The 24,051-nt window shown below is 40.4% G+C and overlaps 1 protein-coding gene across 8 annotated transcripts in view; it reads left to right on the top strand.

The window, feature by feature from the left end:
* LOC128694175 (arginine/serine-rich coiled-coil protein 2) overlaps nt 1-24,051 on the top strand; it is a 203,568-nt gene that overhangs the window by 35,591 nt on the left and 143,926 nt on the right. For all 8 annotated transcript variants that reach the window (XM_070093825.1, XM_070093822.1, XM_070093826.1 and 5 more), the window contains exon 3: nt 1,820-2,028. In XM_070093825.1, the coding sequence (XP_069949926.1) occupies nt 1,820-2,028 (209 nt within the window). The remainder of the gene's footprint in view (nt 1-1,819; nt 2,029-24,051) is intronic.

Raw genomic sequence — 24,051 nt, 5'->3', positions numbered from 1 at the left:
GTGTATAGTGTTAAAGTCATGGAGAAGATTATCAGGAGGAGAGTAGTGGCGCACCTGGAACGAAACAAGATTATAAACAACATCCAGCACGGATTCATGGAAGGCAAATCCTGTGTCACAAACCTTCTGGAGTTTTATGGCAAGGTAACAGAAGCAAGACACGAGAGAGAGGGGTGGGTTGATTGCATTTTCCTGGAGTACAGGAAGGCCTTCAACGCAGTTCCTCACAGGTTAGTGCAGAAGCTGGAGGAACAGGTGTGTATAACAGGAAGGGCACTGCAGTGGATCAGAGAATACCTGACTGGGAGGCAACAACAGGTCATGGTACGTGATGAGGTATCACAGTGGGCGCCTGTGATGAGCGGGGTCCTACAGGGGCCAGCCCTAGGACCAGTGCTATTTTTGATATATGTGAATGACATAGTGGAAGGGATAGACTCTGAAGTGTCCCTGTTCGCAAATGATGTGAAGCTAATGAGAAGGATTAAATTGGATGAGGATCAGGCAGGACTAAAAGAAACCTGGACAGGCTGTACATGTGGTCCAGTAACTGGCTTCTCGAATTCAACCCTTCCAAGTGCAAAGTCATGAAGATTGGGGAAGGGCAAAGAAGACCACAGACAGAGTATAGGCTAGGTGGACAAAGGCTGCAAACCTCACTCAAGGAGAAAGATCTTGGGGTGACCATAACACCAAGCACGTCTCCAGAGGCACACATGAACCAGATAACTGCTGCAGCATGTGGGCGTCTGGCAAACCTGAGAATAGTGTTCCGATACCTTAGTAAGGAATTGCTCAAGACACTGTACACTGTGTACGTCAGGCCCATACTGGAGTATGCAACACCAGTTTGGAACCCACACCTAGTCAAGCACGTCAAGAAATTAGAGAAAGTACAAAGGGTTGCAACAATGCTAGTTCTGGAGCTCAGGGGAATGTCCTACGAAGAAAGGTGGGAAATCGGACTGCCAACACTGGAGGACAGGAGGGTCAGGGGAGACATGATAACAACATACAAAATAATGTGTGGAATAGACAAGGTGGACAGAGACAGGATGCTCCCGAGAGGGGACACAGAAACAAGGGGTCACAATTGGAAGCTGAAGACTCAGACGAGTCACAGGGATGTTAGGAAGTACTTCTTCAGTCACAGAATTGTCAGGAAGTGGAATAGCCTAGCAAGTGATGTAGTGGAGGCAGGAACCATACATAGCTTTAAGATGAGGTATGACAAAGCTCAGGAAGCAGAGAGAGGACCTAGTAGCGATCAGTGAAGAGGCGGGGCCAGGAGCTGAGTCTCGACCCCTGCAACCACAATTAGGTGAGTACAATTAGGCGAGTACATGCTCTCACAAATACAAGCACACATGCTAACATGAATACATCAACACACGTACTCATAAACAATGCATTCACACATATCCATGTACTAAAATGAACACATGCACATACTACATTCTATTATGTATGCATATATGTACTTGTCAACATGTATACACAGATATACACAGTTATCATAGGTAAACTAGATATTAAGTATAGCTTCCATAACACATAAGATTATACTTTGCTCCTTAATGTTACTTTTATTATTTATGTAAAATCTTAAATTCTGACTGATGGCTATTCAATTTTAGTTGATAATTTGATTAAATTATAAAGATACTTTTTTTTAGTATCATAGTTATTGTTTGGAATGCAGAGTGTAAGTGTTATGTGTTAGTGGAAGTTGTTTGTTCTATTTGTTCACATTAGTGTAGGTGTCTGAGCCAGACAACTAACTTCTCTTCTTATGCGTTGACCCAGCACCTCCCTACAGGACTCGGACGATGACCAGCCGCCCCAGCAACACCATCACCACCACCACAACCACCACAAAGACAAAGGGAGAGCAGCAACCACGAGTTGTGGTGGGCGGCCCCCAGGAGCCTCGTCTCTACCCTCTCCGGCACCCTCGCCGCTCTCTGCCACTGCCACTAATGAGACACACAAGTTGCACACTGAAGCCAAAGATGGTCCTCGCTCCAGGTAATTATATAACACTCACTTTAACACCATCAAAGGCACTTCTCAGTGCCAACAACAACATAACTATCTTTAACTACAATATCAGATCTTTAAGCAAGCATTACGATGACCTCATAGCATTACTAAATTCCTTACATGCCAATATGTCCATCATTACACTAACTGAAACCTGGCTAAAGCCTGATACTACAGATGTCTATACCATTCCTGGTTACACAGCCATACACAACTGTAGGCCAGACCAACAAGGGGGTGGCACAGCCATATACTACTCAGACCAACTAGAATGTATCACTAATACTTGCACAAGAGATGAACATGGGGAATATATAATAGCCAAATTCAAATCCAAATACCTACAAAAACCTCTCACATTGATAAACATCTACAGAGTTCCACAGTCAAACATTAGCCAATTTAGTCAAAACCTAGGAAGTATGATAACTGATGCACGCATGAACAAAGATCACTTACTACTCTCAGGTGACTTCAATATAAATCTCCTGCAAGACCAGGACCCACACGTTACTGAATTCACAAACACAATGAGTAACTGTATGTTGCTACCAACAGTAACAAAACCTACAAGAGTTACAGAGACTAGTGTTTCCCTACTTGACCACATCTGGACCAACACCATATCCCCTTTAAAATCAGGCATAATTACAGATAATACCACAGACCACTACCCTACTTTCCTCATAACAACTCTTGGTAAATTACCCCAAGACACTACTAAAGTCACCTTCAGACTTCACAATGAGGCAGCCATTAATAACTTCACAACAGCATTAGCAAACATTGATTGGCACACTGAGCTAGAAATCAATACAGATATTGACGAATGTATTAATAATTTTCTAAAAAAGACTCAATACCTCTATAACAAGCACTGCCCTAAAAAAACTAAGCAGATGACAGCTAAGAGACTGAACAGTCCCTGGCTAACACCCAGCATTCTCAAATCCATAAATACAAAACACCAATATGAAAAACAGTACAGAATGGGTCACATAACCAGAGACCAAACAAAACGTTACTCGTCAATCCTAACCAGCCTGATAAGAAGGGCAAAAAAATTGTATTATGAGAACAGATTATCCAACTTACGAGGTGATATAAAAAAGACCTGGAAAACCCTATCAGAAATTCTGGGAACAAAAAAGATATCACGAAATAGCGAAATAAAATTAGCAAAATCAGATGAACCCCAACTCCCACCAACAGAAACAGCAAACAGACTCAATGATTTCTTCTCCACTATAGGACAAAACCTTGCCAATAAAATCCCAAGCTCAGATACCCCACCAAATGACTACCTCACCGGCAACTACCCGAACACACTGTTCCTAGCTCCGACTAACCCATACGAAGTCTCCCTTATTATCAACGCACTAAAAAACAAGACAGGAGATTTAAATACCTTACCACCCTTTATATACAAAAAAGTGTCACAAGTGCTATCACCAATCATTGCAACACTCTTTAACAAATCCATTGAATCCTCCACCTTCCCTACAGTACTCAAAATAGCAAGGGTCACCCCGATCCACAAAGGAGGAGACCAAACAGAGTTGAATAACTATAGGCCAATATCCAACTTACACCCTCTCTCAAAAATCTTCGAAAAATTAATTCATAAACGAATCTACTCCTACCTTATCTCCCAAAACATACTCAACCCCTGCCAATTTGGATTCAGGCCTAATAAAAATACTAATGATGCTATTATACACATGCTAGAACATATATACACTGCAATAGAGAAAAAAGAAGTCCCACTGGGGATCTTCATTGACTTACGTAAAGCTTTTGATACAGTTGACCATGACTTGCTCCACGTAAAATTATCACACTATGGTATAAGAGGGCACTCCCTCAACTACCTCAAGTCATACCTCAGCAACAGAAGCCAATATGTGTACGCAAATGGGGCAAACTCTTCTGCACAACCAATTACAGTTGGTGTCCCACAGGGAAGTGTCCTTGGCCCTCTTCTCTTTCTCCTATACATAAATGACCTACCAAATGCTTCTCAATTACTCAAACCCACACTATTTGCTGATGACACAACATACGTCTTCTCCCACCCGAGCCCAGTCAAGCTAGCCAATACTGTAAATACCGAATTACAGAAAATATCTACCTGGATGAGTACTAACAAACTTACACTAAACATTGACAAAACCTACTTCATTCAGTTTGGTAACAGAGCTACAGATGTCCCTCTTAACATAATGATAAACGGATCACCTATCACAAAGCTAACAGAGGGAAAATTCTTAGGAATCCACCTTGATAATAGACTCAAATTTCATACACATATACAACAAATTTCTAAGAAAATTTCCAAGACTGTAGGCATACTATCGAAGATACGGTACTATGCTCCACAGTCAGCCCTCCTGGCCCTATATCACTCTCTTATTTACCCCTATCTCACCTATGGAATTTGTGCATGGGGCTCAACAACAAGTAACCATCTCAGACCACTAATTACCCAACAAAAGGCTGCAGTTAGAATGATAACAAATTCTCACTACAGGCAGCACACTCCACCAATATTCAATACACTCAACCTACTCACCATACAAAACATCCATACTTATTACTGCACCTATTACATACATAGAACACTCAACTCTGATATTAACCCTCCCCTCAAACATCTCCTTGCCAACCTCAACAGAACACATGACCATAACACAAGGCACAGATCACTCTTTGATATTCCTCGTGTCCATCTCACGCTATGCAAAAACTCAATGCACATAAAAGGCCCTAAAATCTGGAATTCATTACCTGTTAATATAAAAGAAACACTACCTGTTTATAAATTCAAGTCTCTTCTCAAAGATCACTTACTCACCCAAAACCAAATAAATACTGAATAACTGAACCTTATAAATTGTATATCTTAAATGTTTCTCACAATTATATCACATAAATGTTAAACCTAAAACCCAATCTAACTTTATTATTTTTTAAATTCACTACCTAACAGAATACTCCATTCTACTGAATTTACAACAATGCATGCAACCATATGACCTGTCTTTGTAATACTCACTTGTGCTTTATAGTAATCAGTTTACATTAATGTTTTTCACTGATTTCATCATTGCTTAGTTAATCTTAAGTTAATTTTAAGCCAGCCCGTAATGCTATGCATAGTATAAGTGGCTTTGGCATGCTGCTCTTATCTGTATTTTTTTTTGTACCTCTGTAAGTGTGCTCAAATTATAAATAAAAATAAAAAAAAAAAAAAAAAAAAATCTTGTACTCTCACAACTCGAGTACATGCTGCTGAAGGGCTCTTGATCCAGAGAACTGGAGCTCCTTTCCCCTTGTATCAAACCTCATTACCTACCACACACTGGAAAAAGACACTTATTAAAGGAAATATTTCATCACAAGTTGCTTATCTCGGTCTGTTCAGTGCTTTTATTATCCTTGTGGGTTTACTGCTTAGTTTTGATTATAATCTTCAGTGTATTACGATTGAAGAAGCCACTCAGGGTGCAGTGTTTCCTCTAATAAATGTCCTGAACTGTACATAAATGTGCCTTTTCCATGTGTCAATATCACCATTTTTCTATCATACAATGTATGACCCCTAACATTTTTAGCACTTCCCAGTTAATATAATTATGGAAAGCCTTAGTTATGGTTTTGAATAATTTGCAGACTTGTTAGTTAATGGGGGAATTAGTCTTGAGCATAGTGGGTTACCTGCAGGACCCGCTGTGTGATATGACTCTTAGTGGGTTACCTGCAGGACCCACTGTGTGATATGACTCTTAGTGGGTTACCTGCAGGACCCACTGTGTGATATGACTCTTAGTGGGTTACCTGCAGGACCCACTGTGTGATATGACTCTTAGTGGGTTACCTGCAGGACCCACTGTGTGATATGACTCTTAGTGGGTTACCTGCAGGACCCACTGTGTGATATGACTCTTAGTGGGTTACCTGCAGGACCCACTGTGTGATATGACTCTTAGTGGGTTACCTGCAGGACCCACTGTGTGATATGACTCTTAGTGGGTTACCTGCAGGACCCACTGTGTGATATGACTCTTAGTGGGTTACCTGCAGGACCCACTGTGTGATATGACTCTTAGTGGGTTACCTGCAGGACCCACTGTGTGATATGACTCTTAGTGGGTTACCTGCAGGACCCACTGTGTGATATGACTCTTAGTGGGTTACCTGCAGGACCCGCTGTGTGATATGACTCTTAGTGGGTTACCTGCAGGACCCACTGTGTGATATGACTCTTAGTGGGTTACCTGCAGGACCCACTGTGTGATATGACTCTTAGTGGGTTACCTGCAGGACCCACTGTGTGATATGACTCTTAGTGGGTTACCTGCAGGACCCACTGTGTGATATGACTCTTAGTGGGTTACCTGCAGGACCCATTGTGTGATATGACTCTTGTTCTCATTGTTTTCTCTCTAAATGGTTTATTCAATGTGTCTAAGCTTGGAACAAGTGTACTTCGTGTACCTTTGTTTTTTAGCACATAGCTCACCTACAAAGGTAGGGAGACTCCAAGAAGTAAACACATTAATAATTAGTGGTAGTGATGTCGTAATGACGGAGTATAGCATGTCACTACCACTGCTGCTGACACCACCACCACCACCACCACCTCTACTACACTACTGCTAACACCACCACTACTGCTGCTAACACCACCACTGCTACACTACTTGTGGTTGTTATAATGGGATAGAGGAGAGTGCATCAGGGTGATGGTCTTGTATCACAGAGTGCTGTAACTGACACCTTTATCACTGCTCTTAACACAACTTTCAAAATACGTAACTTCATCCCATCTATTTATCAGGTTAAATGTTTTCCAGAACTCTCCAGGACACTAAAATATCCCTACAATGTGTAGGTCCCACTTAGGTCAAATTATTAATTATAGCCTACTACTAGTAGTAAGTCATATTTTAAAAAGTACCTATTACTCTAGTATATCTAAAAATTAATATTTCTTAATACTGTGTAGATATCTTAAGTGAATTCTCTGTTATGTGATTCTATTTCTGTTGGTAATATTATGCGTGAAATTTAATTTTAATGTGTGATCAGTGTATTTTACAGTGCTTGTTGAAGAGTCTCATTCTGGGGTATTAGTGTTAGTACTTTGTACCCCAGCTTGTACTCTCACTAGTGTTCACCAATATTGAGGCCCTCTGACCATTACATTGTGTCACGTGGCATGCCACCTGCCTGCCCAGGGTTAGGAGGGAGTAACAGCTGGGGCAGATGTGTGCAAGGCTACGAGTATGCAAGGCTATGATCCACCTTATTCCGTCATTATACCATTGCAGACCATGTATGTTGTATCACTGCTACCATACTAAGCTGTTTTGAACCCAACTCAACATTAAGCATTGATGACCCGATTTTAGTACATGTTCCGCACACTGTACATGTTGTACTGCTGCGTAATGTGCTGTAGTTCTTGTTCCTGTAAGGTTTCCTTTACCATGGTCTAATGGTATGAAACTAGGTTGCAGGGCTTGTTATCCCACCAACCATTAACACAACAGATGATCCACACATGTCATGGGAAGTTTGCAAAAACTGCCGAGCTATTTTAGTCGAAGTCAGGGCCAGCTGAGATGCACCGGACGATAAAAGTAATTACTGATATAAGTGTAAAGATGCTATGCCGAACAAGAGTTTTATCATGATGTTTGGCTCAGGGTTGAACTTCAAGTTTTACGGAGGATTTCTTTTCATATTTTGTACTCTGAGATTAGAGCAACAAAATAGTTTTTAAGCAGTAATGATGTGGGCAGTACAACACTGTAGTCTGTCTAGTGGTGCATTGTTGATTTGATCTGTTGTTGCATTGCAGGTTGGGGGGGGGTTTCCTGGTAAGATAATGTGTGCTAAGTACTTAGCTAGGCTGAAGGCAATACCCTGCTTCTGTTCAATGGTGTCCATTGCACTGATGATCCCTGGTGCTGTTCAATAGTGTCTGTTGAACTGATGATCCCTGGTGCTGTTCAATAGTGTCTGTTGAACTGATGATCCCTGGTGCTGTTCAATAGTGTCTGTTGAACTGATGATCCCTGGTGCTATTCAATAGTGTCTATTGAACTGATGATCCCTGGTGCTGTTCAATAGTGTCTGTTGAACTGATGATCCCTGGTGCTATTCAATAGTGTCTATTGAACTGATGATCCCTGGTGCTGTTCAATAGTGTCTGTTGAACTGATGATCCCTGGTGCTGTTCAATAGTGTCTGTTGAACTGATGATCCCTGGTGCTGTTCAATAGTGTCTGTTGAACTGATGATCCCTGGTGCTGTTCAGTAGTGTCTGTTGAACTGATGATCCCTGGTGCTGTTCAATAGTGTCTGTTGAACTGATGATCCCTGGTGCTGTTCAATAGTGTCTGTTGAACTGATGATCCCTGGTGCTGTTCAGTAGTGTCTGTTGAACTGATGATAATTATTTCCAAGCACAGTTGTTAGGATCTGCCACCCCCTACTATCAAGACTGAGGGACCGATCCCCTACTATCCTTCTTTAATAATAAGTTTGGCATGGTTCCATATCATGAAGTCTGCATGTTTGTCCTGATAAATCCTGCATGCATATGTTGAGTCGTGCAAGTGTACTGGCGTTTCCACATTCTGGTATCTAAATTTCTGATATTTCTTTCGTGTATTGTTTATCACAGCCTGTATGTGGAATGGCAGATATATCATCACTGCTGCTGATTGTGTGTGTGTGTGTGTGTGTGTGTGTGTGTGTGTGTGTGTGTGTGTGTGTGTGTGTGTGTGTGTGTGTGTACTCACCTCACCTAGTTGTACTCACCTAGTTGAGGTTGCGGGGGTCGAGTCCGAGCTCCTGGCCCTGCCTCTTCACTGATCGCTACTAGGTCACTCTCCCTGAGCCGTGAGCTTTATCATACCTCTGCTTAAAGCTATGTATGGATCCTGCCTCCACTACATCGCTTCCCAAACTATTCCACTTACTGACTACTCTGTGTGTGTGTGTGTGTGTGTGTGTGTGTGTGTGTGTGTGTGTGTGTGTGTGTGTGTGTGTGTGTGTGTGTGTGTGTGTGTGTGTGTCCAGGTCTGGTAATGTGGTTAAGTTTTTTCACTGTCAGATCCATAGTACTACAGTTTGCAAGCCACTGTTGGTGCTGTAGTATTATGCCAAAATTCTAACAGCTTCAAATCTAGTAGGAGAAAACTGGTAGACCTACATGTGGGAGAATTTGTCTGCATGGTCAGTGTGCACAGTATAACAAAAACCTGCAGCATGCAGTGCATAATGAGAAAAAAAACCTCTGACCTTGTTTTTGGTTTAAAATGTCGAATTTGAGGTGTATTTACGTATAGTATTTATGGTTGTATTCTCATTTTCTTGGTCTCATTTGATAGAATGGAAGATATATTACAGAAATAGAGATGATTTTGATTGGTTTCACAATGAAAAGTACCTTGAAATTGAGCTCAAAGTAGCAGAAATGTTCAATTTTTGCCGATGTTCAAAAGTAAACACATGACATCACTGCCCAGTACGTGTCCAACTGGCCAGTCTAATGCACAGTCATCAATGGGTTGACATTATTTGTACAATTATTACAATAATGCAGTAGTCTGCATAACAGTAAAGCTTTATTTTTTGTGTGAATAAAAATTCAAAATGGAAAGTAAGAGTAATATAAGAGGGCTCTGGAGATGTGACTAATGAACAGAGAAAATGCTATTTTAGTGCCAGGAAAGTCTGCACATTTTATTCTGGACAATATTTTGAAATTGGCATCTTTTGAAATTTGTATGAAATTGTCCCAGTTGCCAATTTCTGACCACTTTATTGGGTAGTTGAAATTGATAAATGAGCGGTTTCTTGTACTCAGTCGATAGAACAAATGCAGTTCTAGTGAAATAGCTATGAGTTTGATCGACTGGAACAATGGAATTGGCCAAAAATAAGGCTCACAGTGGGCAAGATCGTCGAAGTATGTATATCACTGAGACTGCTAACTTCACGAGAGCGTAATTTCATAAGTTTTCCATCAAATTTTGTACTTTTTTTTGTCGTTACCATTGGGAAAAGATTCTTTGTCATTTCATAAGATTTTTTTTTAAATTCTTCAACACTGAGAGCAAGTTTGTGAGCAGGAGTCTTGACAGTGAAAGGGTTAACAGCTTTGATGTAACAACTGCTATGTTGTTACCACTTATCTTCAGTGCATCAATAATTAAGTCTTTCTGTGGTGCATGCTGGTAAGACAAGGGGCTTGTCTGACTCCTCATCACTGGAAGTGACCATATTTATAGATGGGGTTGTAAAAGAAGTAAATGCTAGTGTTGGGGAGAGGGGTAGGATTAAACTATGGGGAATGAAATACAAAATGTCAGTTATTCTTTGCTGATGATACTGTGCTTTTGGGAGATTCTGAAAGAATAGTTGCAAAGATTAGTGGACAAGCTTGGCAGGGTGTGTAAAGGAAGAAAGTTGAAAGTGATCATAGATAAGAGTAAGGTGATGAGGGTATCAAACAATTTAAATAAAGATAATTTGGATATCACATTGGAGAGAGCATGGAAGAAGTGAAGGTGTTCAGATATTTGGGAGTTGACTTATCAGCAGATGGGTTTATGATGGACGAGGTTAACCAAAGAATTGACAATGGAAAAAAAGGTGAGTGGTGCTTTGAGGTATCTGTCTAGACAAAAAATATAATCCATGGAGGCAAAGAAGGGAGTGCACAAGAGTATAGTGGTACCAACACACTTACGTGGTTGTGAAGCATGGGTTGTAAATTCTGCAGCAAGGAGGAGGATGGAGGCAGTGGAGATGTGATGTCTAACGGCAATGTGTGGTGTAAATATTATGCAGAGAATTCATAGTGTGGAAATTAGGAGGTGTGGAGTTATTAAAAATATTAGTCAGAGATTTGAAGAGGGGTTGTTGAGGTGGTTTGGTCATTTAGAGAAAATGGAACAAAGTAGAATGACGTAGAGAGCATATAAATCTGTAGGGGAAGGAAGGCAGGGTAGGGGTCATCCTAGGAAAGGTTGGAGGGACGGGGTAAAGGTGGTTTTGTGGGTGAGGGGCTTGGACTAACAGCAAATGTGCATGAGGATGTTAGATAGGAGTGCATGGAGATGAATGGTTTTTGGGACTTGACGAGCTGTTCGAGTGTGAGCAGGGTAATATTTTGTGAAGGGATTCAAGGAAACTAGCTAGCTGGACTTAAGTCCTGAAAGTGGGAAGTACAATGCCTGCACTTTAAAGGAGGGGTTTGAAGGGACTTCTAAACTGTCGTCTTTGAGCACCAGTGTTGGTTCCGTATTACTATGCCAAAAGTCTAGTGGTTTCCAGTCTTGCGGGAGAAAGCTGGTAGACCTACATGTGAGAGAATGGGTCTGAGTGGTCAGTGTGCACAGTATAAAAATAATCCTGCAGCATGTAGTGCATAATGAGAAAAAAAACATTCCAACATTGGTTTAAAACAAGTTTTGCGGTGTATTTTCATATGGTATTTATGGTTGTATTCTCGTTTTCATGGTCACATTTGACAGACTGGAAGATATAATACAGAAATAGAGATGATTTTCAATGGTTTACAGAATAAAAGTACCTTGAAATTGAGTTCGATGTAACAGAAATGATTGATTTTTGCCGATGTTCAAGAGTAAACAGATCACGTCACGCATGATTTTTGCCGATGTTCAAGAGTAAACAGATCACGTCACGCATCCAATATACATCAACTGGTGGATCTAATGTGCTTTTACAAATGCACTGATATTGATACCATTTTTACAACAATACAGTAAATCTTCTATTTTTTGTATGTATAAAACTTCAAGAGTGTATCAGTCTGTAGTGGAAGGAAGGCGGGGTAGGGGTCGGCCTAGGAAAGGTTGGAGGGAGGGGGTAAAGGAGGTTTTGTGTGCGAGGGGCTTGGACTTCCAGCAGGCATGCGTGAGCGTGTTTGACAGGAGTGAATGGAGACAAATGGTTTTTAATACTTGACGTGCTGTTGGAGTGTGAGCAAAGTAACATTTATGAAGGGGTTCAGGGAAACTGGCAGGCCGGACTTGAGTCCTGGAGATGGGAAGTACAGTGCCTGCACTCTGAAGGAGGGGTGTTAATGTTGCAGTTTAAAAACTGTAGTGTAAAGCACCCTTCTGGCAAGACAGTGATGGAGTGAATGTTGGTGAAAGTTTTTCTTTTTCGGGCCACCCTGCCTTTGTGGGAATCGGCCAGTGTGATGATAATAAAATAATAAAAAATAACAAAAATTCAAAATGGAAATCAATCGTAATATAAGAGGGGCCTGGAGACGTAACTAATGAGCAGAGAAAATGTTATTTTAGTACAAGGAATGTTTGCATTGTTAATTCTGGAACCTATTTTGAAATTGGCTTTCATTGAATTGTGTATGAAATTGGCCAAATTACCAATTTTTGATCACTGTTGAGTAGCTGAAATTGGTAAATGAGCAGTTTCTTGTACTCAATCGATAGAACAAAAGGAGTTCTAGCAAAATAGCTATGAGTTGGGTCAACTGGAAGAGTGGAATTGGCCAAAAATAGGGCTCAAAGTGAGCAAAATTGCCAATGCATAAATATTGCTGAGACCGCTAACATCGCAAGAGTGTAATTCTGTAAATTTTCTATCAAATTTTGTACTTTTGGCTTCATTACCACCAGGAAAAGATTATCATTTCATAAGAAAAAATAATTTTTTTTTTTAACCCTTTCAGGGTTTCGGCCGTACTAGTACGGCTTACGCCCCAGGGTTTTTGACGTACTAGTACGCCTAAATTCTAGCGCCCTCAAATCTAGTGAGAGAAGGCTGGTAGGCCTACATATGAAAGAATGGGTCTATGTGGTCAGTGTGCGCAGTATAAAAAAAATCCAGCAGCACACAGTGCATGATGAAAAAAAAAAAAAAACTTTGACCGTGTTTTTGGATTAAAACAGCGACTTTGCACTGCATTTTCGTATGGTATTTATTATTGTATTCTAGTTTTCCTGGTCTCATTTCATAGAATGGAAGACATTTTACAGAAATTGAGATGATTTTGACTGGATTTACAATGAAAAGTACCTGGAAATTGAGCTCAAAGTAGCAGAAATGTTCGATTTTTACCAAAGTTCAAAAGGAAACAAATCATGCCAAGCGTGCAATACACGTCAACTGGTGAGTCTAATATTCTTTCACAAGTGTGCTGATATTATTTATACCATTTCTACACTAATGCAGTAGTCTGCATAACAGTAAATCTTCTATTTTTTGTAAGAATAAAAAGTCAAAGTGGAAAGCCAAAGAAATATAAGAGGGGCCTGGGGATGTGACTAACTAACAGAGAACTTGTTATTTTAGTGCCAGGAACGTCATTCTTGTTTATTCTGGACCCTATTCGGAAATTGGCATCTTTTGAAGTTTGTGTGAAGGTGGCAAAATTGCTAAATTCTAACCACTTTATTGGATAGTTGAAATCGGTAAATGGGTGGTTTCTTGTACTCATTCAATAGGAAAAATGAAGTTCTAGCGAAATAGTTATGATTTTTGTCGACTAGTACACTGGAATTGGCAGAAAATAGAGCTCAAAGTGGGCAAAATCGCCGATGCGTAAACATTGTTGAGACCGCTAACTTCGCAAGAGCATAATTCCGTAAGTTTTCCATCAAATTTCATACTTTTGGTGTCATTATGATCGGGAAAATATTCTTTATCTTTTCATAAGATTTTTTTTTTTTTTTAAATTTGGGCTACCCTGAGAACAAGTCTCGGAGAGGGCCTGGCGACCCTGAAAGGGTTAAATTCTTTAACAAAGAGAGCAAGTTTGTGAGCAGGGATCTCGACAGTGAAAGAGTTAAGAAATCTTGCTTATCTCAAAACCATTGAATGAGATTGACATTTTCAGTCATACTATTAAAAATTGCACCATTGTTCATTTAGCTACCTTATTGTACATGTAATTAACTGCATAATAAATCCTACTAAATAATCTGCCTTATTCTTAAGTTTGCCTGAAATGCATTGCATATTAGTGGCTTTCTTTTGTGAATAACAATTTTATATTACATAGGGGAATAAGTCTGTTGAGTATACCTGGTAAAGTGTATGGTAGAGTTATTATTGAAAGAATTAAGAGTAAGACGGAGAATAGGATAGATGAACAAGGAGGCTTTAGGACAGGTAGGGGGTGTGTGGACCAGGTGTTTACAGTGAAACATATAAGTGAACAGTATTTAGATAAGGCTAAAGAGGTCTTTGTGGCATTTATGGATTTGGAAAAGGCGTATGACAGGGTGGATAGGGGGGCAATGTGGCAGATGTTGCAGGTGTATGGTGTAGGAGGTAGGTTACTGAAAGCAGTGAAGAGTTTTTACGAGGATAGTGAGGCTCAATTTAGAGTATGTAGGAAAGAGGGAAATTATTTCCCAGTAAAAGTAGGCCTTAGACAAGGATGTGTAATGTCACCGTGGTTGTTTAATATATTTATATATGGGGTTGTAAGAGAAGTAAATGCGAGGGTCTTGGCAAGAGGCGTGGAGTTAAAGATAAAGAATCACACATAAAGTGGGAGTTGTCACAGTTGCTCTTTGCTGATGACACTGTGCTCTTGGGAGATTCTGAAGAGAAGTTGCAGAGATTGGTGGATGAATTTGGTAGGGTGTGCAAAAGAAGAAAATTAAAAGTTAATATAGGAAAGAGTAAGGTTATGAGGTTAACAAAAAGATTAGGTGATGAAAGATTGGATATCAGATTGGAGGGAGAGCGTATGGAGGAGGTGAATGTATTCAGATATTTGGGAGTGGACGTGTCAGCGGATGGGTCTATGAAGGATGAGGTGAATCATAGAATTGATGAGGGGAAAAGGGTGAGTGGTGCACTCTGGAGTCTGTGGAGACAAAGAACATTGTCCTTGGAGGCAAAGAGGGGAATGTATGAGAGTATAGTTTTACCAACGCTCTTATATGGGTGTGAAGCATGGGTGATGAATGTTGCAGCGAGGAGAAGGCTGGAGGCAGTGGAGATGTCATGTCTGAGGGCAATGTGTGGTGTGAATATAATGCAGAGAATTCGTAGTTTGGAAGTTAGGAGGAGGTGCGGGATTGCCAAAACTGTTGTCCAGAGGGCTGAGGAAGGGTTGTTGAGGTGGTTCGGACATGTAGAGAGAATGGAGCGAAACAGAATGACTTCAAGAGTGTATCAGTCTGTAGTGGAAGGAAGGCGGGGTAGGGGTCGGCCTAGGAAAGGTTGGAGGAAGGGGGTAAAGGAGGTTTTGTGTGCAAGGGGCTTGGACTTCCAGCAGGCATGCGTGAGCGTGTTTGATAGGAGTGAATGGAGACAAATGGTTTTTAATACTTGACGTGCTGTTGGAGTGTGACCAAAGTAACATTTATGAAGGGGTTCAGGGAAACCGGCAGGCCGGACTTGAGTCCTGGAGATGGGAAGTACAGTGTTGCACTCTGAAGGAGGGGTGTTAATGTTGCAGTTTAAAAACTGTAGTGTAAAGCACCCTTCTGGCAAGACAGTGATGGAGTGAATGATGGTGAAAGTTTTTCTTTTTCGGGCCACCCTGCCTTGGTGGGAATCGGCCAGTGTGTTAATAATAATAAAAAAAGTAAACTACATTATATTTGTACAGTATAAGAAAAATATAAATTTGATTTTGAAGGATCAAGAGAATTAAGATGGTTGCTGAGGTTTTGAAGGATCTAGAGAATTAAGATGGTTGCTGAGGTTTTGAAGGATCAAGAGAACTAAGATGGTTGCTGAGGTTTTGAAGGATCAAGAGAATTAAGATGGTTGCTGAGGTTCACAAGATTGAATCTTTAGGTGTGATACAAGGATGTCCACGTAGTGTAGCAAGGTAATGGGTGATGGTTGGTAGGATTTAGGAGAGATGCTGTCTGAGCCTCTATATGGAGGTTTGCAAGCGTTGTCATGCCAAAATTGTCTCTGTAACAGATGGTAAGATAAATATAGTATTGTAGAAGTAGTTTGTGCAGAGGTTGGTGAGGTCTAAACCAGCCATGATGTACGGTCTACATCAAAGATGTAAATATAAGATTCATGTGAGACTAATAACATTTGGTGTTGGTAGTGGATCACATAGCATAGCATGTACTCAAGCTAAACCCATGTCCATACTGCTGGGCACCTCAGTAGTACTCACCCTCAACATTCTTGTGACATGCTCACCCATGTCCACACTGCTGGGCACCTCAGTGGTACTCACCTTCAACATTCTTGTGACATGCTCACCCATGTCCACACTGCTGGGCACCTCAGTAGTACTCACCCTCAACATTCTTGTGACATGCTCACCCATGTCCACACTGCTGGGCACCTCAGTGGTACTCACCTTCAGCATTCTTGTGACATGCTCACCTATGTCCACACTGCTGGGCACCTCAGTAGTACTTACTCTCAACATTCTTGTGACATACTAAGCAGGGTTAAAAACATTATAAGAAACAAGAAGAATGTCTTCCTTGATATCACATCACTGTAAGTTTTCCCCCAGAAGAGACAACAGATTTACTCTCAGAGGAAATTAAGACCAGATAAGAATCTTGCCTTACTGTGTCTAGCATTTTTAAGATGTGAATAAATTTCCACTATAGTACAGTGGACCCCCACCTTACGATCAGCTCCCAACTCGACCAATTATGTAAGTGTATTTTTGTAAGTGCTTTTGTACGTGTATTTTTGGGGGGTCTGAAAATGACTAATCTAATTCACAATATTCCTTACGGGAACAAATTCGGCCTATAGCGGCACCCGAACAGACCTCTGGAATGAAATAATATCGTAAGGCGGGGGTCCACTGTACTTGCAACATCTGCCACATTGCTTCCCTATCCACTCTATCATATGCCTTTTCTAAATCCATAAATGCAATAAAAACTTCCCTACCTTTATCTAAATACTGTTCACATATATGCCTCAATGTAAACACTTGATCTACACATCCCCTACCCACTCTGAAGCCTCCTTGCTCATCTGCAATCCTACATTCTGTCTTACCTCTAATTCTTTCAGTAATAACCCTACCGTACACTTTTCCTGGTATACTCAGTAAATTAATTACTCTATAATTTTTATAATCTCTTTTGTCCCCTTTCCCTTTATATAAAGGGACTATACATGTTCTCTGCCAATCCCTAGGTACCTTCCCCTCTTTCATACATTTATTAAACAAAAATACCAACCACTCCAACACTATATCCCCCCTGCTTTTAACATTTCTGTCTTGATCCCGTCAGTTCCAGCTGCTTTACCCCCTTTCATTCTATGTAATGCTTCACGCACCTCCCCCACACTTACATCCTGCTCTTCTTCACTCCTAAAAGATGGTATACTTCCCTGGCCAGTGCATGAGATAACCACCTCCCTTTCTTCGTCGACATTTAAAAGTTCCTCAAAGTATTCTCGCCATCTACCTAATACCTCCATCTCCCCATCTACTAACTCTCCTACTCTGTTTTTAACTGACAAATCCATTTGTTCCCTAGGTTTTCTTAACTTGTTTAACTCACTCCAAATTTTTTTCTTATTTTCATTAAAATTTCTTGACAGTGCCTCTCCCACTCTATCATCGTCTCTTCTTTTGCACTCTCTCACCACTCTCTTCACCTTTGTTTTACTCTCCATATACTCTACTCTTCTTATAACACTTCTGCTTTGTAAAAACCTCTCATAAGCTAACTTTTTCTTTTATCACACCCTTTACTTCATCATTCCACCAATCACTCCTCTTTCCTCCTGCACCCACCCTCTTATAACCACAAACTTCTGCCCCACATTCTACTACAGCATTTTTAAAACTATTCCAACCCTCTTCAACCCCCCCACTACTCATACTTGCACCAGCCCACCTTTCTGCCAATAGTTGCTTATATCTCACCCGAACTTCCTCCTCCCTTAGTTTATACACTTTCACCTCCCTCTTACTTGTTGCCATTTTCCTCTTGTCCCATCCACCTCTTACTCTAACTGTAGCTACAACTAGATAATGATCCAATATATCAGTTGCCCCTCTATATACGTGTACAACACGAAGCCTACCCACCAACCTTTTATCCACCAATACATAATCTAACAAATTAAATAACAAAAAGGCACAATACCGTGACTGGAACGATACACAAATAACCCGCACATAAAAGACAGAAGCTTACGACGACGTTTCGGTCCGACTTGGACCATTGACAAAGTCACACTAACAGAGGAGGAGCAGGACGGCTATATATAGGCAGGAAGAGGTGGAGGTAGTAGTAGTGGTAGTAGTAGTAGTAGTAGTAGTAGTAGTACAAGAAATGTATATAATACCGACAGGATGAAATGACACATGCACAACACCCGGGCATCCCCACCGTAGACGTTTCGCCATCCAGCCAGCCACTGGATGGCGAAATGTCCACAACAAAGACAACCAGACGCCGCACATGTGTCTAATTTCATCAGTAGTTGTAGTAGAAGAAGAAGAGGTAGTAGTAGTGGTAGTGGTAGAAGTGGGAAATAAGGAAGACGAGCCAGTCAAATACAAAGGAAGGGGAGCACTGCAAGAGAGCTAGAAACCCACAGAGGGAGAGCAAGCGCACCGAGGTGCGTGAAAGGGGAAGTGGTGAAATAAAATAAAGAAGGAACAGAAACACGAGACAGGAGAGAGAAAGACAACCCAGAGGAGAAAAGGAGAGAGGAAAGGGGAAGAGGAAGAAGAAAAAGAAGAAGAAGAAGAAAAAATGAGGATAAGGTTAAGTCACGGGTGTTCTGAAGTTTGGAGCATTTTACAATGTAGTGGGAGAGGAAGGCATCTATATCATATCATACCTTGTATATTTATTTATCCTCTTTTTCATAAAATATGTATTACTTATTACCAAACTTCTTTCTACACATAGCTCAATTAAAGGCTCCCCATTTTCATTTACCCCTGGCACCCCAAATTTACTTACTGCTCCCCCCACAACATTTTTTACCCACTTTAGCATTGAAATCCCCAACTACAAGTACTCTCACACTTGGTTCAAAACTCCCCACGCATTCACTCAACATTTCCCAAAATCTCTCTCTCTCCTCTACACTTCTCTCTTCTCCAGGTGCATATATACTTACTATAACCCACTTTTCACATCCAACCTTTATTTTACTCCACATAATCCTTGAATTAATACATTTATAGTCCCTCTTTTCCTGCCATATCTTATCCTTCAACATTATTGCTACTCCTTCTTTAGCTCTAACTCTCTTTGAAACCCCTGACCTAATCCCATTTATTTCTCTCCACTGAAACTCTACCACCCCCTTCAGCTTTGTTTCACTTAAAGCCAGGACATCCAGCTTCTTCTCATTCATAACATCCACAATCATCTCTTTCTTATCATTCGCACAACCTCCACGCACATTCAGACATCCCACTTTGAAAATTTTCTTATTCTTTTTAGTAATTATTACAGGAAAAGGGGTTACTAGCCCATTGTTCCCAGCATTTTAGTTAACTTTTACAACACGCATGGCTTACGGAGGAAAGATTCTTATTCCACTTCCCCATGGATATAAAAGGAAGAGTAATAAGAAACAAGAACTAGTAAGATAAAATCAAAGAAAACTCAGATGAGTGTGTATAGATAAATGTGTACATGTATGTGTAGTGTGACCTAAGTGTAAGTAGAAGTAGCAAGACATGCCTGTAATCTTGCATATTTATGAGACAGACAAAAGACACCAGCAATCCTACCATCATGTAAAATAATTACAGGCTTTCGTTTTACACTCACTTGGCAGGACGGTAGTACCTCCCTGGGCGGTTGCTGTCTACCAACCTACTATATTTAATCTTTAAAAAAAGTATTTTTTGTTAATACTTTTGGCTGTCTGAAACAGATTAATTGGATTTCCACATTTCTTTTGGGGAAAATTAATTGGACTAAAGGCTAATTCGACTAGAGACTAGCTCTCTGGAATGGATTAAAGCCGTTGGTTGAGGGTCCACTGTATATTACAGAAATAGAGATGATTTTGATTGGTAACTAATGAACAGAGGAAATGTTAGTTTAGTGCCAGGAATGCCTGCATTGTTTATTCTGGACCCTATTTTGAAAATGGAATACGGTATTTTGAACTTTGTTAAATTGGTGAAATTACCAATTTCCGATCACTTTATTGGATAGTTGAAACAGTTGACTGGGTGATTTGTTGTGCTCAATCGATAAAATAGAAGTAATGCTAGTGAAATATAATTTGGTCAACTGGAATAATTTATTTGGCCTAAAATGGGAGTCAGTCAGCAAAATTGCCGATGCATAAAAATCTCTGATGCTTCAAAATTCGTGGATGTAATTTTGTCAGTTTTCCACCAAATTTTGTTCTTTTTATTTTGTTACCTTCAGAAAAAGATTCTCTACCATTTCATAAAAGAAAATAACAAAAAAAATTTTTGAAAATTTGTGGACCCTGGCTGTCACTCTTTGAGATTTGGCTCCTGGACCCTCAAAGGTTAGTGGATGCAGATGACTTCACTGCCTCACTGATTCACCTCCTATCTTTTAACATAATTGAGATCGTCAATCATGAAAGGCATCCCTAAGTCAAATTATCGTAAGTTGAGCCATCGTAAAGCAGGGAGCATCTGTAGAGGAGAGATATCACAGAGATTAACACCAGATTTGGGAAGCGCCAGTACACTTGTAGGACTTGTAATGATATAAACAAGTGTTTCAACCATTGGAATAAGCATGCACATCTTAAGCCACTGAAAGATGTCAAATTTATTTAACCCTTTCAGGGTCCTCAGAGACTTGTTCTCAGGGTCCCCCAAATTTAAAAAAAAAAAATATTTCTTATGAAAAGATAGAGAATATTTTCCCGATCGTAATGACACCAAAAGTATGAAATTTGGTGGAAAACATACGGAATTATGCTCTTGCGAAGTTAGCGGTCTTGACGATGTTTACGCATCAGCAATTTTGCCCACTTTGAGGCCTATTTTCGGCCAATTCCAGTGTACTAGTTGACAAAAATCATACCTATTTCGTTAGAACTCCATTTTTTCTATCAAATGAGTACAAGAAACCACTCATTTACCAATTTCAACTATCCAATGTAGTGGTCAGAATTTAGCAATTTTGCCAATTTCACACAAATTTCAAAAGATGCCAATTTCCAAATAGGGTCCAGAATAAGCAAGAAAGACATTCCTGGCACTAAAATAACATTTCCTCTGGTCATTAGTCACGTCCCCATGCCCCTCTTACATTCTTTTGCTTTCCATTTTGGATTTTTCTCACAAAAAATAGATGATTTACTGTTATGCAGACTACTGCATTAGTGTAGATATGGTATAAATAATATCGGCGCACTTGTGAAAGAATATTAGACTCGCCAGTTGACGTGTATTGGATGCTTAGCATGATTTATGTACTTTTGAACTTTGGTAAAAATCGAACATTTCTGCTGCTTTGAGCTCAATTTCAAGGTACTTTTCATTGTAAAACCAGTCAAAATCATCTTAATTTCTGTAATATGTCTTCCATTCTATCAAATGAGACCAGGAAAACTAGAATACAACAATAAATATCATACGAAAATACACTGCAAAGTCGCTATTTTAATCCAAAAACACGGTCAAAGATTTTTTTTCTTCTCATTACGCACTGTGTGCTGCAGGATTTTTTTTATACTGTGCACACTGACCACATAGACCCATTCTTTCATATGTAGGCCTATCAGCTTTCACTAGATTTGAAGGCACTAGAATTTGAGTACTAGTACGTCAAGGACCCTGGCATGTAAGCTGTACTAGTACAGCCGAAACCCTGAAAGGGTTAAAGGGGATGGATCCCAGTGATGTTGCTTGGACTCGGCTCTGAAGACACCATTGAACAGAATGAAGGTACCATCAGTCTAGCAAAATCTTTCGTACACACTATAAGAAAAAATGTGTCCCTTAGTCCAAGGAGAAGTCTTACCTGAAAACTCGACCAGTAGGTCGAGTGCAGTGCTCCGCTACCCTCAACAACGCCTGATGCAAGATTACAGTCTTCACTTTGCTGTTCCTGAGTGTATGCAAAAAAAAAAAAAAAAAAAAAAAAAAAAATTTGTATATTCAGGAGGGTTGCAGATATGCAGCACTTATTTTCGGTGTTCCACGTTTTCATTGGCTTTCATCTGAGCCATTTTTCCACCCACCAGTAACAATTGCCAGTGGAAGGGAGGGATGGGAGGTGTTGTCATGCAGTATCACTACTACTAGCCACACTGAGGCTAGTCTTGGATGTGGTGGGAATGTATGGTCCTTTTTTTATTTTTTTTTTATTTTTCTTCCTCAGAGCTGCCCTCCTCATTTTAACACCCCCCCCCCCCCCTTTTTTTTTTTAGAAAAGGAAAATTAAGACCTTAACCATGAATGCTCTGTTTGTGTTTTTCTGCCTCCTGGGCCCCTCCTTAACCCTGCTCATGCTTAACTGACTCTGGCACTCCCATGGATCTTCCTTTGAACTTGGTACTGCTTTTGGGCAACACCTTGTTACTCAACTCCAGTCCTGAAGTTTAGGCTGACAGTTTTGATTCCTCTGACCTTTGCCTTTGGCCATGATCCTGGCTTTACCCACGATGATGTATTGGTTTCCGGATCATTTGCACATCACAAGACTAATTGGCTTGAGGCCTCCTTCCCTTCTTCTTCTTCTTCTTATGACCAGAGCTTTGGTAAGATGGGTAAGGAAGAAGGATGGGTAAGGATAGAAATATTGGAAAAGGGTGGGAGGGGGGAGAGAGGTAGGATATAAAAGATAAGTGGCCAAACCACTTTGGTGTAATTTAAAAAGTGTATGTGAGATAATAAGATATTCTTGAAGGGGTATAATACTAACCTATCAGTCACATAGATATAACAGATATACAAGTACATGACTCTGAATTGGTAGTAAATATACAAGTTGCAATTTCCAATGACCTTAACCCATATTTGATGATCCTGTCACTGTCACTTATTGCTCCTACCCTAAAAAACAAGCTGTGTGAAAACTCTTTCCCCTTCAAACTGTATTTCAAGAACAACCATGGACAAAACTCTTTTTCTCTTTAGCCAGCCAATGATGCCTACTGATTACCTCACCAACCATAGCATTAACAAAGCACTCTTGAGGCATGTTTGGCAACAAGTTTCCTTTCATTCCCAAAAGAATGGCATGCACAATCTCTGAAGAATTTTGAGCTAGCTGGCAATCTCTCCCATTTTTACTCTAATGATGACACCAGTTACTCTACACAGACACTCTTCTCTCAGTTTTATCTGTGGTACTACTCCTCGTCCCACATACTACAGTGGAACTTCAGTTGTCAACTGCATTACTTGCCAAATAAATCTGTTTTCGAACAAGGAATTTGGGAAAAAATGTCCTGGTTTTTGTACGTTCTTTTGGTTGTCGACCGACAGTGCGACCAGTTGGGTCACGTGCTCACAGAATGCGCTCTGGACGATGTTTATCATTCCAAACATCCACGAGTTTTTAAGAACAGTGTTATGAAAAACAAATTGACTGTAATGTGGAGGGCCAACACAAAAGCTTGGGTAACAAGACAATTTTTTTATTGAGCAGGCTCTTGAGGTCTTTGCTCCCACTGTCAAAAAGTACTTCATTTAAAAACAATTATCACTCAGGGTCCTTTTACTTCTTTCCTCCTAACACCACTCATCTCATTCAGCCCATGAACCAGCAGGTCATTTCTAACTGCAAGAAACTACACCAAAGCACTTTTTGAAAAGTACATTGAAATCACTTCAGAAACATATTTAACCCTCAGGGAGTTCTGGAAGGACCATTTCAATATCCTCACCTGCTTGAGGCTTACATAGACATAGCCTGGGGGACTGTGTCTTCTTGAACCATGCAGTCAGCATGGAAGAAATTGTGTCCTGACTTGTGGCAGCCAGGGATTTTGAAGGCTTTGAAGATGAGCCTGAGCTGGTAGAGAATATTGTGTCCCTGAGGGAGACCTTCGGCC

Source organism: Cherax quadricarinatus, chromosome 43 (genome assembly GCF_038502225.1).
Source record: "Cherax quadricarinatus isolate ZL_2023a chromosome 43, ASM3850222v1, whole genome shotgun sequence".
Lineage (NCBI taxonomy): Eukaryota > Metazoa > Arthropoda > Malacostraca > Decapoda > Parastacidae > Cherax > Cherax quadricarinatus.
This window is presented reverse-complemented; position numbering and strand designations above follow the sequence as displayed.